The following is a 16482-nucleotide window of genomic DNA, read 5'->3' as shown; positions in this document are numbered from 1 at the left end:
TAACCCACATCCAAAAGCAACCGCTGCAACGCGCGGTCCGATATTTAACTAGTTATCACTAATAGTTATCCTCTATTAAAGATCTTATTAATACTCTAAATATATATATAAAATTTTAAATTACCTCTTGAGGGAAAGCTTAAAAATTAATAATCTAATTTTTCATTAATTATTACTCCCTACAAAATATCTGTTAATTGTAAACTTATATGCATAATTTAACAATGTAAAATGACATTCATCACAATATATTTTTGCCCCCTTCAAATACTACCTTCAAGATCCGACACTGCCCACATGAATTAAATATACTCTCGACAATTAACACTCAACCGCCAATCGGCCAAGTAAACAAGAATCAGTTACAAACCACCTTTGAGTAGATTCTATATCTCAGCTAGGGTTATTGGGATATTTAAAGCAGAAGTTTCTAGATCGACCAATTACATTCATCCATTCGGGTATGCATGAATATATTATATATGTTTGATCAAAGAACTAGAGTGCAAATCAAGTGACAAAATTGATAAATCGTATAGCCAACAACATGTATAATATATAAGTCCAAGAGTCCATCCTTTTCTAAAACCAATTGGTTTTAGAAAATGATGAACTCTTTGACTTATATGTTGTACATGTTATTGGTCTATACGATTTATCAATTCTGTCATGGTATCAGAGCTAAGGTGAACGGTTTGTTCTACAGCGAGTCCGAGTCAGGCCCCCATGTGTGTGCCGCCGTCGCTACAAAGAGATTGAGTCAGGCTTTCTTCTTCTTCTCTTGCCGCCATCTCTACAACCGTTCCACGCCTCGATGTGAGGGGGCGTGTTGGGAAGTTATCCCACATCGGTCATGGACAAAAACAAATGTATGCATATAAGACTAAGGAGGAGTCCCTCTATCACCAATTGGTTTTAGAAAAGGATGGACTCTTTGACTTATATGTTGTACATGTTATTGGTCTATACGATTTATCAATTCTATCATCAAGCACTTGCGTGGTCATGGATTTTGGTCCACGAATGAAGCCGTTTGATCAAGCACTCTTTTGGTCGATTCTTACTTGACCGATTGGCGACCGAGTACTAATCGTTGAGAGTATAATTAATTCTTGTTGAAATGTTGTCTTAAGTAAGAACTACGTTTACCTATTTACAGTCAAACCCTAGTATGTAGAGGAATCATCATGGGTCAGAGGGGCTAGGATATTCAAGCCCAACACTGGATTATGTTAGACTTACCTTAGAGCTTCGATTCCCATGTCATCGTATCCAAATGAAAAGACTATATTATCCTTTGTCTATTATATGTCATGTGCTTAGACATACGTGTTATTAACGGTGAATAGGTATAGTGTTTTCGAAGTTAGGCGAATGGTCGCAATCCGTTAACCTTAGTGAGGCTAAGTCCCCTGATTTACTAACTGCCATCTTTCTTTACTTGTCATTTCTAACACTTACATTTCGACGTTAGCTCAGCGGGTGACGAATCAAAAGGGTAATCTAATAAATATTTCTCAAAACTTCAATATAAATACGTCTACAATTGCTCCAAACTTTAACATAGTGAATACAATATATACTAAACATTTCATAGAATTTAAACACTTCCATACCAGTAAACTTACTAAATTGCCTCTCACCTCTACCACATCGACAAAACAACCACAAAGCTATACATACAACATAAGGGGCAAGAATAACATTTACCAACATGCTTTGTGACACATTTTACTTCAAAACTTCCTATGTTATATACTTTTAATCACTTCAAATCATCAACTTTGCAGAGTTTCGAAGCACAGATTCTAGAAATTCAAAAAGTCTCCAAATTTTATTTCAAAGAACCTTGTCTTACCTTTATTTGATATTTCTAGTATTATGTCTCTTTAGCTTCTATGGGCTCCACGAAAACTTTATCGGGCTTGATGGGTACAACAGAAGGAGCCACACGTACCGGACTCAAGAGAGGTGTTCTTGGGCTGGGTTGTTCTGATGTAGGCTCAACCAGCTGGTTAACCATTTCCAAGACCTCACTCATTTTTGGTCTTGCTTTCGGGTTCTTAGCCAAACATTTGTTAGCTATAATGGACAACTTTTGTGCTGTTTTCATTGAGTATTTACCTTGAAGCCGGGTGTCAACAATTAGTCGAAACTTTTTGGAGTCAAGATATGGTTTCACCCATTCTAGTAGCTTCTGCTCGTTTTTGGGCCGGTTTCGGTCCAATGGGCGCCTACCCGTGATCAGTTCATAGAGAAAGACCCCGTAACTCCACACGTCACTTTGGGATCTGAGCCGTCCTGTTTGAATGTACTCTGGAGCCGCGTACCCCATGGTCCCTACAACCTGATCATATGAAGGTGATGAAGAAATCTAACATATATGGCATGAGGATGATGGATAATAAAAAAAAAAAAAAAAAAGGAAAAAAGAGAGAAAATTGCAATGATCGTACCGCTGTGGAGACATGGGTTAGTCCTTCTTCGGGACCTAAACGAGCCAAACCGAAATCTGAAAGCTTGGCGTTCCATTTACCATCAAGTAGGATGTTTGACGATTTGAAATCTCGGAAGATAATCTACAACGATGACAATTATGTTAGCCAAATATTGTTTTTCGAAAAAGAACATATAGTTATAATGATATATAGTGACACAAGTTATGGAAAATAGTGAATTAACTAGATAATTAGTTTTGAACCATCACAAGGTAGCCTAGTAGTTGGGTCCAGGTTCAGATCTTGTAGTGGTCAGGGAAGGGTTGGAACAGTCATAGGGTATCCTGATGGACTGCGTAAATTAGAGAGTATGGGGTTGGATTACTCCCCCTTCCAGGTAAACTGAACTGGGAAAACCTTAGAACTTTTAGATAATTAGTTTTGCAGCACAAAACAAAAGGCCCCGTAACTCTGCACGAATCCGTTCAATTTCTATAAAAAAAATATCTGATACGAAAGGGAAATGGTAAAATTACCTGAAACCCCATTTCCTCGTGTAGGTATGCCAAACCACGAGCGGCATCTTGAGCAACTTTAAGTCGCATAGTCCATGAAAGCGGTTTTTCGTTCCTAGCCGATAAATGATCTTCAACACTTCTATTAGGCATATATTCATAAACAAGAAGCCTTTGAATACCCCTTTCATCATCTTCTGCACAATACCCGACTAGCTTTACAAGGTTCGGGTGCTCAACCACACCAAGAACGTTCACCTCTGTCACCCACTCCTTATGCCCCTATCGTACCAAACATTCGCATTATAAAAAACTAAAAAAGGATCACATGTAATTCAAATAGAAGAAAGTTGTCACGTTAACAAAAGACGTACTATAAAATTGAATAACAAGTTCATTATACACAATGGAAATGAGTTCGATACACACTATCAATGTCTTACCTTAGTTTGATACATTTTGGTGCACTTGAACAAAAAAAATACTCCTCCCGTCCCAAAAAGAAAGTCCCCTTAGAATTGTTGAATTTAAGATATGTTTGATAAATGTCGGTTTGGCCCTTATATTCAACGTAACTTTAACTGAATTTATTTAAAAAATAAACGATTAAAAGTAATAAATTGATTATTTTTAAAAGTTGGCAATTATTACGTGACAAATATAAATATAAAAAGTAAGGTTGACACTTTTTATGGGGCGGAGGGAGTACATCTATAATTTGCAAATTTTGTAGCATGTTTTTTGAGAGTAATGTTAAGCAGTTATCAGAAGTAGATAAAAAAGCTTGCCTGTAAACCGCGTCTTCCGAGCTGCTTGACAGCAACTTGAATCTTTATAGTCTGGTCTTGAGGGGACTTGATTGAGCCAAAGTAGACACACCCAAACCCACCCTCTCCAATCTTTGCAGACCTGCTAAAGCCATTTGTGGCCGACTTAAGCTCACTAAAAGCGAATACTTTAAGATTAGTTGGCCTCTGAGAAAAACTAGGAACATTAGGCCTTCCTATAGACTCTGTGCTAATATCAGACACATATACAGAATTTGATCCAGTCCATCCTGTAAATAACGAAGTAAAAGACCGAACTGATATCGATTTTGTTGGTGTTTTTGGTGCTTCATCCTTTTCTTCACAGATAGAAAAATGAAAACACTTCATTGCATCCCAAATTGACACTCTGTAGTAAAATTGGATTATAGATTTTTAGTCAACAGTATATTCACATTTACAATATATCCATAAAAAACATACTTTATACATATATACAAGAAACACATTCCAAATATGCTTATAGGAAAGTTTGAGCTATAAATTGACTTTATTTAGCCTTTGATCTAACATTTATATAAATGATATATGAAGATATTAAGTATATGATTATGCCAAATTTTTCTTAGTTGACCATTGGTATTGATTATTACAATGAGTTTTATTTAAATTATTGACATTAAAGGGTACATATGCAAATTTTGAAGAATAAGATGATGATTAATCAAGAATTTAGCATAGCCTATCATCTCAAAAAACCAAACTAGGTAGATATATACTATATGAAAAAACCAAGCATCAATTAACCATTAACCATACAAATTAATTATGTTAAAAAAAAGGGAAGGAAAAAAAAAAAAAGACATCAACTTTAATCAAGTATGAATTCAATCTGATTGAAAAAAAATCAGCCTTTCAAGTCTTGATATTTGTCTAGATTCTGCAAAATTTAATGACAAGAGCAAGTAATTAACATGGAAAACTAACACACGATTCAGAATTTACATGCATAAATCAAATTAACCATGGATTATAATATCATTAAAGTTAGAAATTTTAATATAAGAGCACACCTGGATCAGCTAGAAAATTTGATATATGATTTCTCAAAAGAGAAACAAGGACATGATGAGAAGAAGGAGAGAGAAAGTGAAAAGAGAGTAGTAAGCAAAGACAGCTGGGACAAGAACTACTTGCTAACCAAATGACGATATAATTCAAAATTAAACAGGATAATAGAACACTGTTTTCTTTATTTAATTAATTATTATTAATATTAAAATTGTCATTAATAATTACATTAATTAGTATATTATCATTATTTAGTGTAATTAAAACTAAACAATTGAAATAAACAATTCTGGAAGTTGAAGCAATTATGGTCTCTTACTAGTATTTCCAAAAGTATTTTACTTTACTCAGTAACTGTGGAATGTATCATAAAATAAACTCTTAAGTTGATTGATCTTGGCATAATTTTTATTTAAGGGAACATATAATTCTTTGGTTACAAACTTATGTGAAAGTTACATAAAATTTGGTTATCCGTCAGCTCAATAGCTCATGCATAGCTAAGCACTGACGGTATTGATTTTCCCGATTTAAGTAATATTGCTACTTCCCATATATACTTACTACTTTTATTTTTATGTGTCTCAAAATTATACTAGTTCGTATCTCTTATTTCAAATAAAATAAAAATTATTAAAATTTTAATTATACTATTTTATTATTGAAAATTTCATAATAAATATACTTATAAGTTTATTACTTACTTTTTATAATAATATTAGATAAGAGACATATTAAATAATTTATTAAAGTATCTTAAAATAAAAATAAAAAATTAACATTACATTTGTTAGAGACGGATGGAGTAAATGGTAACGTTTATAATTTATAATTTATAATTAGAATAAAATAATTTATTCCGAAATTAAAAAAAAAAAAAAATCTGTAAATTATGAAAACCCTTTTTCTACCACATGTCTGAAAAGGTTTATCCAGTAGCAATGTTGTAAAAGTCGGTCGACTTGACCGATGTGTCGTTTTTTTGGGATCTCTGTCCCTTTTTTCTGAAAACGACTCAAAAGGCGGTCAAAGCTAAAAGTTCGGTCAAAGTCTGTCAAAGACGGTCAAAGTTGGTCAAAAACGGTCAAAATCAGTCAAATTTTCGTCAAGATGTGATATGTTTCTAAAATTAGGGTTTGTTTTCATTTTTTGGGCCGCCTTTTTCTCTGTGTCCTTACTGATTATGTACTCAATAACATTAATTGAGTTTGAAGTTTGATTGTATTTAAATTCAAGTTCTTATTTAAAAAAATTTATGATACAGAATCAACTATTTTATACATATATAAATATATATTCAAGGAATTATTAATAAAGTCAACGTTGGTCAATGACCGATGCGTCACCGACGCGTCCCCGACTTGACCGACGCGTCCTTTTTAGGTCTCGACCGATGCGTCCCCGACTCGCGACTTTTACAACCTTGTCCAGTAGAGACTAAATGACCGGGTGGGGAGTGGGCCCAAGTCAATGAAAGGAAGTTAAGGTGACCCAAAAGATCCAAACTCTTTCATCCTACCAATAATATGGAGTCCAAATCTTTTTCAGCCGAGCAAATTAACTTTTTCATTAGATTTTTCAACTAACGATAAAATAAAATGGCGGTGATATTTTCATGGTCTACTAAATGTATACATTAATAGTATAGTATATATATTTAAATTAAAGATCTATCTATCTATCTATCTATTTATATCTATACTATCTATATCTATATCTATATCTATACTTCTATACTTCTATATCTATCTATATCTATCTATATCTATACTATATATAATAACAAACACAAAAATAGATCATTTAAATGTTTACCTTTTATCTATACTATATATAATAACAAACACAAAAATAGATCATTTAAATGTTTACCTTTTAATCCTATCCATCTATTTATAAACATTCCTAGACCCTTCAAAAGTCCATGTCAGAGCTCATAATCTCAAAGATTAATAATAAAATAACTAAAATACCCTTCAGATTAATGAAAAGGACGGGATCAAAATGGTAAACTAGGGTTCTACAAAACTAAATTCATTCACGATCAAACAAAGGGATAAATGCCCTAATTTCCTCTCAAAAAACACACGAGTATCTTCAAAATTGAGATTACATCTTCATTAACCTAATAAGAATTCGCATACCGTAATAGCACAAGAAGAAGATATTGTTTGATTTTGATCTCAATCAAAAATAATATCAATCGGAGACCAATTAACTTGCGTTTCATAAATCATTACCACTCAGTGATCGATTTTCTGTTGAAGGGGGAGAAATTCGTATACGAATCTGATTGCTCTGTTCCAATTCAATATATGCAAGGAGGTACCAAAATTCGATTTATAGGTTAAATTCAAGTTACGATGTTACTCATTTAATTAATTTGTATTGAATGTAAGGGTAATTGGATTGAATGTGTATATGACTGTAAACAAAATTATTTAAGAGTTTATGCTCTAACAGTAATGCTCTTTGGGTTATGGAAGATACTTATGCCAAGATTTGAGTCTTTAACGGATACACACTTGTCGTGAAGCAGAAGATACATCGAGTCAAGGAATCGAAAAACTTGAACAAACGTTGGCTCAAAGTGTTGCGAATAATATAATGGAAGGTAGAAATTATGACACACTTATGAAGTAGGTTGCAATACACGAAGCTATGGAACAACAAACAATTAGTATCACAAAAGCAGGAATACAAGCTACATTGAATGCAAGAACATCTATTTTGGCTACCCTAAATATTAAACTAATTTTTATAACTTTGCAGTACAACGTTGCTCTTCCACCAGCTATTCTTTCAAGGTTTGACCTGATATACGTCATGATTGATGACCCTGATGACATCACAGATTATCATATCGCCTCTCACATCGTAAAGGTGCATCAAAAACGTGAAGATGCAGTTGCCCCTACATTCACTACTGCACAATTGAAGCGTTACATTGCAGTTGCCAAGTCTTTTTTTTTATCACCTTTCATCAATTTTCCCCTGTTTTTTCTAACTGATTTTGAATCAATGCAGCTAAGTGCTGAGGCCAGACAAATATTGGTTGATTCTTATGTTACGTTGCGTCGAGGTGATACAGCTCCGGGAAGCAGAGTTGCATATCGCATGATAGTTAGACAGCTGGAAGGACTTATCAGACTCTCAGAAGCAATTGCCAGATGTCATCTTGAGGTGACCTCATCTAGCTAAAAACCGCTTACAACATTTACATTGTGTTACACTTGCATGGCAATTTAGTTCTGAATTTGATTTGTTATTCAGGTTCACCCACGGCATGTTCGTTTAGCAACAAGACTGCTAAAAACTTCAGTAATCAGGCATGTTTTAGTATGCTGTTAGTTGTCTATTCTTAAATGGGTTAAGATTACCACCTGCAAAAAAGAATCCCCACTGATTATGTATTGAAACTTGCAGTGTTGAATCAACTGAGATAGACTTGACTGAGTCAAGAAGAAGATACATTGAGTCAAGGAATCGAAAAACTTGAACAAACGTTGGCTCAAAGTGTTGCGAATAATATAACGGAAGGTAGAAATTATGACACACATATGAAGTAGGTGATCGAGGGGCTCGAAGCGCTAGAAAACTTCTCGAATAAGGTAAACACAGCTCTAAAAATAAATTGAGGAGGTGGGTAACACCACATGATAGGTTGTGTGTCAAAATGGGTTGGGCTAGGTTTGCTCCAAAACGCTTTACTGTCATTTTCATAATTTTATAAATAATTGGCTCTATGATTACGATTAGCCTAATTAATATTCTTGTGATACACTCATGTCAAAATAACACATCATGTCTAAAAGCTTATATGCTCCTGTATAGTGATCCTGATAAGAACATATATTGCAGTCACAATAATTGAACTTGATGAAGTGCTTTCTCAAAGAGCGTAGGCTGTTGTATAGTGTCATCTCAAAGAGCTGATACGTTGTTGTACAGAGACAATGTAAGTTAAACATTGAAATTATTCCATTATTTATTAACACCTGAGGTGCCGAAATGGGTGGTTGGTCGTCCCTGTCCTGAGGAATTACTGTGATAGCATTCATAAAAAATATGTTTCCTTTTGAATTTGTTTTCAAATACTATGATTAATTATTACCAGCAAGATGGTATTCACTTTGTTTCAACTATGATGAACGTGTGACAGTTCCCCAAATCAAAAAAATAACAGGGTGACTCAAAAGAATGGGTTGTCACATAATCAATGTTGAGTTTTTTAAGGTATGTTCCTGATAAAAATTAGAGATTTTTTGTTTAATTTTAACTTGATTTTGCACTTATATCAACTATATTGTCTAAACAAGTTAAATGCTTACCGAGCATATGCAGTTGTTTGGAGTCTTTTTCCATTTTGTGTTCGATAGCTTTGGTCATCAGAATGCTAATTCTAGTGTGAAAAGGGAATAATGATGTTATCAATTGTGAGTTTTATGGGCTCAACTTTTTATATTTGCCTTAATTGCGTGCCGTTCATTCTCTATGCTTACCAGTTACTACTTGATATGAAAATTTATGTTGTTGTCATTTGGCAGTCAGATCAACTGAAAATTTATGTTGTTGTCATTTGGCAGTCAGATCAGCTGAAAACAGCTTTATCCAAAATATTCTAAGATTGCAATCTTATTATATGTCACAGTTACCTCAATTACAGCTTAGTATAAGGAAACATGTTAGTTATCTATATTCAGAAATAATAGTACCATACTAGGGCGAATTACAAACGTGTTAGTTCGCTCAATTACATTTTGTGGTTTAATAGGTATGTTGACCTTTTATCGGGAGAATTTAAGCACTACAGAACAAGACTAGCTCAGGGGGTATTCGGACGGAGGTAAACATCAAACTTATTAACGACCGAATATATGGATTTAGTGAACTTAAGTCAGACTCTAATTAAATTTAATGGTTACCAGTGGGCTTATATGGTAACTTTTGCTAATTAACCTTCTGTATCTTCTGTCATGATAAGTATTTTTGTTTTCATACTAGGTTTTGATCAACGGCCTTCAACATGTTGTCACCGTTAATGTTAAGCGAGAATTGCAGACTGTTGAAACTTTGATCAAGGTCAAGGATTGACCTTTTTTTGGTTAGAGATATTATCTTATTAATACCTATGACGTGAGTTAGTTTCTGATACTGTCTGCGTACTACTCTTACGAGCATATTATATTATCTTCCAGAAACTGAATATGTGAATTGGGCACATGTTTACCCGGTAACTTATTCTAGCTCAAGGCTATCTTCCTTACAATTGAATTATTCCTAAAACATGTTTACAAAAATAATACGGAGTAATAATTATTTTTAACTTTCTTTTCCTTTTTCCTTTTCAGTTTTTAATTTTTATTTGTTTTATTACAAAAATAATACTAGAGACATGTAAATTCACTTTCAGTCTACCTCAATTGACTTGAACTCTAAATTTGATTATAGGAAAAAGAAGTGTCATTTTTATCTATCGTATCTTATATCATATAATAAGTATTTAAAATGAAGGTTTTAATTATCTAACACAAGTTCTTAAATTTAATTTTTAAGTGTTGAGAAAGAAGTTGGTGCAACTCAACCAGTCAACCCCCTATCTTGTATAGCTATTTAAAATTTGATGTGTGATGATCTTTCGTAACCCTTGACAAGTTAATAGAATAAAATATATTGTTCATTCGTAACCCTTGACAAGTTAATAGAATAAAATATATTGTTCACTTTTTGCTATTGATTACTTGGAAACAGCTCATCAGAATTTGAAGGTCCATTTTTGACCCAGTTCCCCGAATGGGTCGTTCTGGATTATGTAACAAACGAAATGGGTCAAGACACTTTGAAAATCTTCAAGGAGTGGATATGTCATCCTTAACTTCGGAGTAAGAAGCTAAGGTATTTTGCCATGTCTATACTTTAGAGTAATCATTTTTATATGGGATGGATATGTCATCCTTAACATCAGGATCTACCAAATATAGACGAGAGGAAGAATGCAAGAATTCATGTAAGTTTTCTTCTTAATTGTATAAGTTCCTTCATTAACTCAAACAAATTTATGCATTTTAAATTTGTTCCTATCTCAACCGTTTTATAATTTAATTGGAAATTTTTCTAAACAAAGAAAAGAAATGTTTTGCATTTTGTAAACACTTGTCACGTTGCAGATCTAGGTTATTAAATTTGCATACACAATTAGTAGTTTTTATAGTTTTATTTTATAGTTTTAAATACTAAAACTTCCATGAAAAAGTATGCATTGACTATGAGAATAAGTTTGTTTTTATGGATATGAGATTGCATTTGTAATAGATCAATAACTAAAGCTAAAAATGAATTGTTAAAAGTGGCTCAAACGGGTTCGTTTGTATGATTCCAGGTTTGAAATCAAAAAGATAACATGAAATATGCCTTATCTCTAAGTATCAAGTATGAGTAGCAAAATAACAAAAATATAATCATCATACATTACAAACAAATTAATCTATAATAGATAGAAATCTTATAATGTTAGTAGCTAGCGTAATCTCCTCACACGATTTTTTTCCTCCAGGGGATAGATTGTTGTTTGCAGACTTGAGCTATCTTCTTTATGGCCTTCGCAATAAAAAGGAGATATGTAAGGGAAGGTATATTAAATACTTTTTTTGACCCGATCTTCTGTATGGCATTCGCAATATCGAAGGAGAAATGTAGGGGAATGTATGTTAAATATTTTTGCACCTTTCTTGACCAGTGCTTTAGAAACTTGAGTGTGTATTTTTAATAAAGAATTATTGGACCCTTTTCCTCAACAATCTAATGATAATTATTTATATGGTAAGTATGGATTAAGTTAATATTTAGACATGTCAAAGTGTATCAGTTCTAAATAATATTAATACCCCATTTTTTCTAATGTTACTTTGGTTTCTAATCAATGTAACAAATACTATATAAAATCGTATTAATGGAATAAATATAAATTTAACTTGACTCATAAAAACTCCGCGAATTCGCTGGCCTTAAGCTAGTTTAAAGTATAAAATAATTGTATTTTTTTAATAAATGTCGCTTTCAAATCAAGTACAAATATTTTATCCACACTAACGCTAGCCACTAACGACAGTCTTAACGATTTTCGCTAGCAAAGTCCTAATATTAATTAATGCACAATTTTAATAGATTTATCAACTTTTACACTAAATATATCAACACTAACCAAATTAAATTGTAGTTTAATTTTTATCCATCCATCCATATTATAATATAAAATATAATATAATACAGAGTATATAATAATATAATATAATAGTATATAATTATAATTATATAATATAATATAATTATAATAACATAACCAAGAGGTTGAGGGTTCAAGTCTCACTTGAGACATATTCGTGGTTGTAAATATTCGTGTTAATGGTGTGTGTGAGTTTGCCTTTCAAAAAATGGATTATAGCCAAAATGCTCATTCCCAAACAAATTCTTGCGCTGGAGCTCAAAAAAAATAAAAATTGCCAGGTTGCCCTCGCAAGACGCAAGAAGACTTGCATCTTGCCCTTGCGAGCTTGCGACCTTATCTGATTAGAAATACGATTTTGTGGATAAGATTTCGTCAGATATCCTAGATTTTTACGGATAACATTTAGTCCCTATATTTAGATTGACCCTGAGACTTTGAAATCACAGTCTCATAACAATTTCAAAAGTTTTCAATGCAGAGCTTATACCCACGTTAAGGTACTATTTTAACCATTTTCACTAATTTTTGTCATTATGAATTGTGTTAATGATGATAAATTTGTTGTTAATATATGTTGTGGGGGTTATTTTGAGTACATTAACAACATACCCATATATATGCCACGAGATTGTTTTAGAATTCGGTTAAGACTCCCAATTGCGTCCGTAAAACCAATGAATCGGAGAATATTGTTAAAAAATGTTCTTAAAAAGATTGAATTCCCACCCAGTGCAGCTGTTTCAATGAGATACGTTTTTAATAATCATGTTTTTGATATTACTGATGATGATGAAGACTTTCAAGAGTTTTTACAATATGCAATTGTAAATGCTCCTATTGATATTTATATTGTCGATAGAGTAATAATGCATCGGTCACAACAAAATACTCGACAAACCAGCCACTACTACAACAAAACCAAGAAACCACCAAAACACCCAAAAAACCAAAACCACCAAAACACCAACCACAACAATTGTTACTACAACATGATACCGAAGAAAACCTCGCAAGTAACAATTTCGAAGTGGAAGAACCTGAATTGCCACTTCCAAACACAGAAGAGTTTGATTTGCATAACTATGGTCTTGAAAACGTATGTAAAATTAAAGAATTAAACCACCCGTTTGAGGTACCTCTGGTTGAAGATAGTGATTCAGATGGAGGAAAAGACGGAGACGCAGAATTCCAATATGAAAAAGAAAAGCAAGATCCGTTCTGAAATATGCCAACTCTTTTGAGTCAGCATGAGGAAGATCGCGAACATACGACTGAAATACCAACTACGTATAGGGTGTCAGATTTAATAAAAGTTTGTCAAACTTTCCTGAACAAAGAAGAGTTTATAAACACCCTTTTTACAAAATGTCTTGAAGAAAACTTCCAAATAAAGCATGTAAAGTCAGACAAATCTCGGTACACCGCTAAATGTGTGTTGTCAAACTGTGAGTGGAAATGTAGTGCTTACAGAATACGATTCACTGAAAACTTTATGGTAAAGAAACTGCATGACGTACACACATGCTCACGCACACTAATTATGGGAAACAATAAACATGCAACCAAAAAGGTGTTGGGTAGTATGCTTGTGGATTCATTCAAATCTGCAAACCGGGAATATAAAGCAAACGATATACGTGCGGATATAGGCAACCGATTCGGTGTCAGCATATCTTACAATCAAGCATGGAGGGCCAAATGTCGTACATTACAGATGCTTCGTGGGAGTAGTGAAGAGTCGTACCAAATGCTTCCTATTTACCTATATAACATTAAGATTCACAACCCCGAAAGCGTAACGAATTTGATCATAGACAAAGAAAATAGATTTCTGATGTGTTATTATTCCCTTGGCGTAGTTGTAAGTATCACTATTACCATTTGTTTGCGTCCTTGCGTTCCTTGCGTATCTATTAAAAAATATTTGTTTTAACATTGTTCATTCCTGCAGGTTCGATCATTTGTTCAACATTGTCGCCCGATAATCATCGTCGATGGAGCGCATTTGAAGGCAGGATATTTGAGTACAAATTTAGTTGTTGTTGCGATGGATGGCAATAATTGAATTTTTGCCATTGGCTTATGGAATTGCTGGCGGCGAGACAAACGAGTCTTTGGATTGGTTTTTGGGCAACCTACGAGACCATTTAATGACTTGTGGAATGGGTGATCGTATGTCAGAGCTTACTTTTATTTCTGATCGAGGTTTGCCAATAGCACATGGTGTTTCAACCGTGTTCTCCGAAGCGTTTCACTGTTTCTGCGCTCGTCATTTGTTTGCAAGCATTAAAAGTAAATCCAACAAATTCAAATATTTTGAATGGCATTAATGGAAAATGGTCAAAGCTTATCGTGCGTCGGATTTTGAGGATCATCTTAATGTATTTCGAAGAAGATTGAAAGCATCTTACAAAATTTTAAATGATGTTGGGTTCCATAAATGGTCTAGAAGTAGAGCTGAACATGTTAGGTATTCATACCTTACTAGCAACAATGTAGAGTCTGTTAATGCAATATCCGTACATGCTCGAAAACTACCTGTTTGCATGTTATTGGAATTTTTTCGCGCTTCGGTACAAGATTGGTATTTCAAATATCGCAACCAATCGGTTAGTCTTACTTCAACTGTTACTCCATATGCTGAACATAAACTAGCCAAGAGGACAAAAAAGTCAAGAAGATGGCAAGCAATTCCATCGACAAACAATCTAGTAGAAGTGCGCGATGGACGAAAAAATGGCCTCGTTAATCTAGCAGATAAAGTTTGTTCATGTGGGCAGTGGCAGGGATCAGGCATACCATGCGGACATGTTATTGCAGCAGCACGACTCTTTGGAGTAGCTAATGTTACTCAATTTGTATCTCATTGGTTCACGTCTGAATGGTCGGATCCGGGGCCCAACGTCCTACCAATTGTAAATCCTCCCATTAACCCGAAAAGAGCTCTCGGACGCCCAAAATCAACAAAACGTCATCTGTCAACGGGTGAAGACACTGAAAAAACAGTAAGAACATGTACTCGTTGCAAAGAACTAGGTCATAGTAGGGATACGTGCAGATCTTTAGTTGATCGAACTGGTGAACCAACCACGAAAAGGGTAGTAAAAACATCGGCCTCAACTTCAAAGTCGGAGAAGGGTAAGGAGAAACTCACTGACAAAGAAACGTTTCATGCTTATCAGTCTCAGTTTAATGCAACGTGCAATCTAGCGAGCGATAATTAGTAAACCAATCTCCAAGTTTCTATTTATTTTCGTATTGTATGTTCTTTATGTCATATCGATCGTTGTAATAAATTCTCAAAGTTTATCTATTTTATGTGTGATAATCTATATTTTGGTTTTGGTAGAAAATACTCAAAGACGCAATACACACTTTACGTACGCAAAACAATACTTAGACGCATACGCAAGGTCACAAGATAGACCTTGAGACCACATTAAACCATACGCAAAGTCGCAAGTTCAATCTTGCGCCCATGTCAGACTACTAATTTTACAGAAACACAAGGTCGCAAGATAGACCTTGCGACCACATTAAACCATACGCAAGGTCGCAAGTTCAATCTTGCGCCTATGTCAGACTACTAATTGTACAGATACGCAAGGTCGCAAGATAGACCTTACGACCACATTAAACCATACGCAAGGTCGCAAGTTCAATCTTGCGCCCATGCTAGACTACTAATTATACAAAAAATTACACAACTTAACAACTAAGTGTAATACAAAATAATTAGTATTTAAACAGTAATAATAATCATACAACCTGTGCAGCCTTTTTAGCATTTTTTGTAGCATCTTTTTCCTCTGGTGGTGGCGGTAGTGTATCAAAACATGCACGGAAGAACGTCCTTGCCATTCTGTTCCTATATTCCTATGCAGCCTTTTTTGGATCTCCAATGTCATCAAGCCCCTCCCATGCAAACACCAGTCTCTCCATATGGATGCACACCCAAACACCACAGTTGCCGGTTTCACCTGCCTGCACTTGCACATTACGCCCAGTTTCAATCATCAACTCCATACTCTCATTGTTTTGGTAGTAATCTTCAAGCTGTGATTCTGGCGTCTTGTTATAGTAGTCAATCGCGTGCAAGTAGACGGGCAAGTTTTCACACAACATTGTGACAACATGTTGTAGCTGTTCACTTGCAAGATCGGGCAAACTGTCGTACACATAAACTTTCATTTCTTCTAACTTTAATGATAGCAGCAAGAAATGTTCTGGGTGTCTAAAGTGTACTGGGATCAAGATCTGAAACAGAAAGAAAGTTTAGTAACAAAACCATCAATACGCAAGGACGCAAAATGTACCTTGCGTCCAAATTACACAGATACGCAAGGTCGCAAGACTTGCCTTGCGTCCAAGCACATTACCAGACGCACGGTCGCAATATTTACCTTGCGCCTGTTCCAGTTTACAAAAAACATGTGGTGATTACTAATTATAAACAACACCAGATT

At 34.2% G+C, this 16482-nt stretch overlaps 2 protein-coding genes across 2 annotated transcripts; one reads left to right on the top strand and one right to left on the bottom strand.

Annotated features, from left to right (window-relative positions):
• Nucleotides 1-1502: 1502 nt before the first annotated feature.
• Nucleotides 1503-4930, bottom strand: LOC139856130 (serine/threonine-protein kinase PCRK1-like). The gene is made up of 5 exons (XM_071845365.1): nucleotides 4794-4930; nucleotides 3742-4129; nucleotides 2975-3235; nucleotides 2457-2579; nucleotides 1503-2347 (listed from the first exon to the last, which is right to left on the bottom strand). The coding sequence occupies exons 2-5, from the start codon at nucleotides 4108-4110 to the stop codon at nucleotides 1880-1882; spliced, it is 1221 nt and encodes a 406-aa protein (XP_071701466.1). The 5' UTR covers nucleotides 4111-4129; nucleotides 4794-4930; the 3' UTR covers nucleotides 1503-1879.
• A 9422-nt stretch (nucleotides 4931-14352) lies between these two features.
• Nucleotides 14353-15240, top strand: LOC139854831 (uncharacterized). Its single transcript, XM_071844113.1, has 2 exons — nucleotides 14353-14564; nucleotides 14631-15240. The coding sequence occupies exons 1-2, from the start codon at nucleotides 14353-14355 to the stop codon at nucleotides 15238-15240; spliced, it is 822 nt and encodes a 273-aa protein (XP_071700214.1).
• The last annotated feature ends 1242 nt before the right edge of the window (nucleotides 15241-16482 follow it).

Source organism: Rutidosis leptorrhynchoides, chromosome 6 (assembly GCF_046630445.1).
Source record: "Rutidosis leptorrhynchoides isolate AG116_Rl617_1_P2 chromosome 6, CSIRO_AGI_Rlap_v1, whole genome shotgun sequence".
In the NCBI taxonomy this organism is placed as follows: Eukaryota; Viridiplantae; Streptophyta; class Magnoliopsida; order Asterales; family Asteraceae; genus Rutidosis; species Rutidosis leptorrhynchoides.
Note: the sequence above shows the minus strand (reverse complement) of the source record. Positions and strands in the feature narration are given on the sequence as shown.

What these genes read in the sequence shown, in the direction of transcription:
- LOC139854831 (XM_071844113.1), top strand. Translation starts at nt 14,353, where the DNA reads ATGGTCAAAGCTTATCGTGCGTCGGATTTTGAGGATCATCTTAATGTA. An exon ending in CGAAAACTACCTGTTTGCAT is followed by an intron (nt 14,565 to 14,630) that starts GTTATTGGAATT and finishes CCAATCGGTTAG; the next exon opens with TCTTACTTCAACTGTTACTC.
- LOC139856130 (XM_071845365.1), bottom strand. Translation starts at nt 4,110, where the DNA reads ATGAAGTGTTTTCATTTTTCTATCTGTGAAGAAAAGGATGAAGCACCA. An exon ending in TCGGAAGACGCGGTTTACAG is followed by an intron (nt 3,236 to 3,741) that starts GCAAGCTTTTTT and finishes TTGGTACGATAG; the next exon opens with GGGCATAAGGAGTGGGTGAC. An exon ending in ACGAGGAAATGGGGTTTCAG is followed by an intron (nt 2,580 to 2,974) that starts GTAATTTTACCA and finishes TCATCGTTGTAG; the next exon opens with ATTATCTTCCGAGATTTCAA.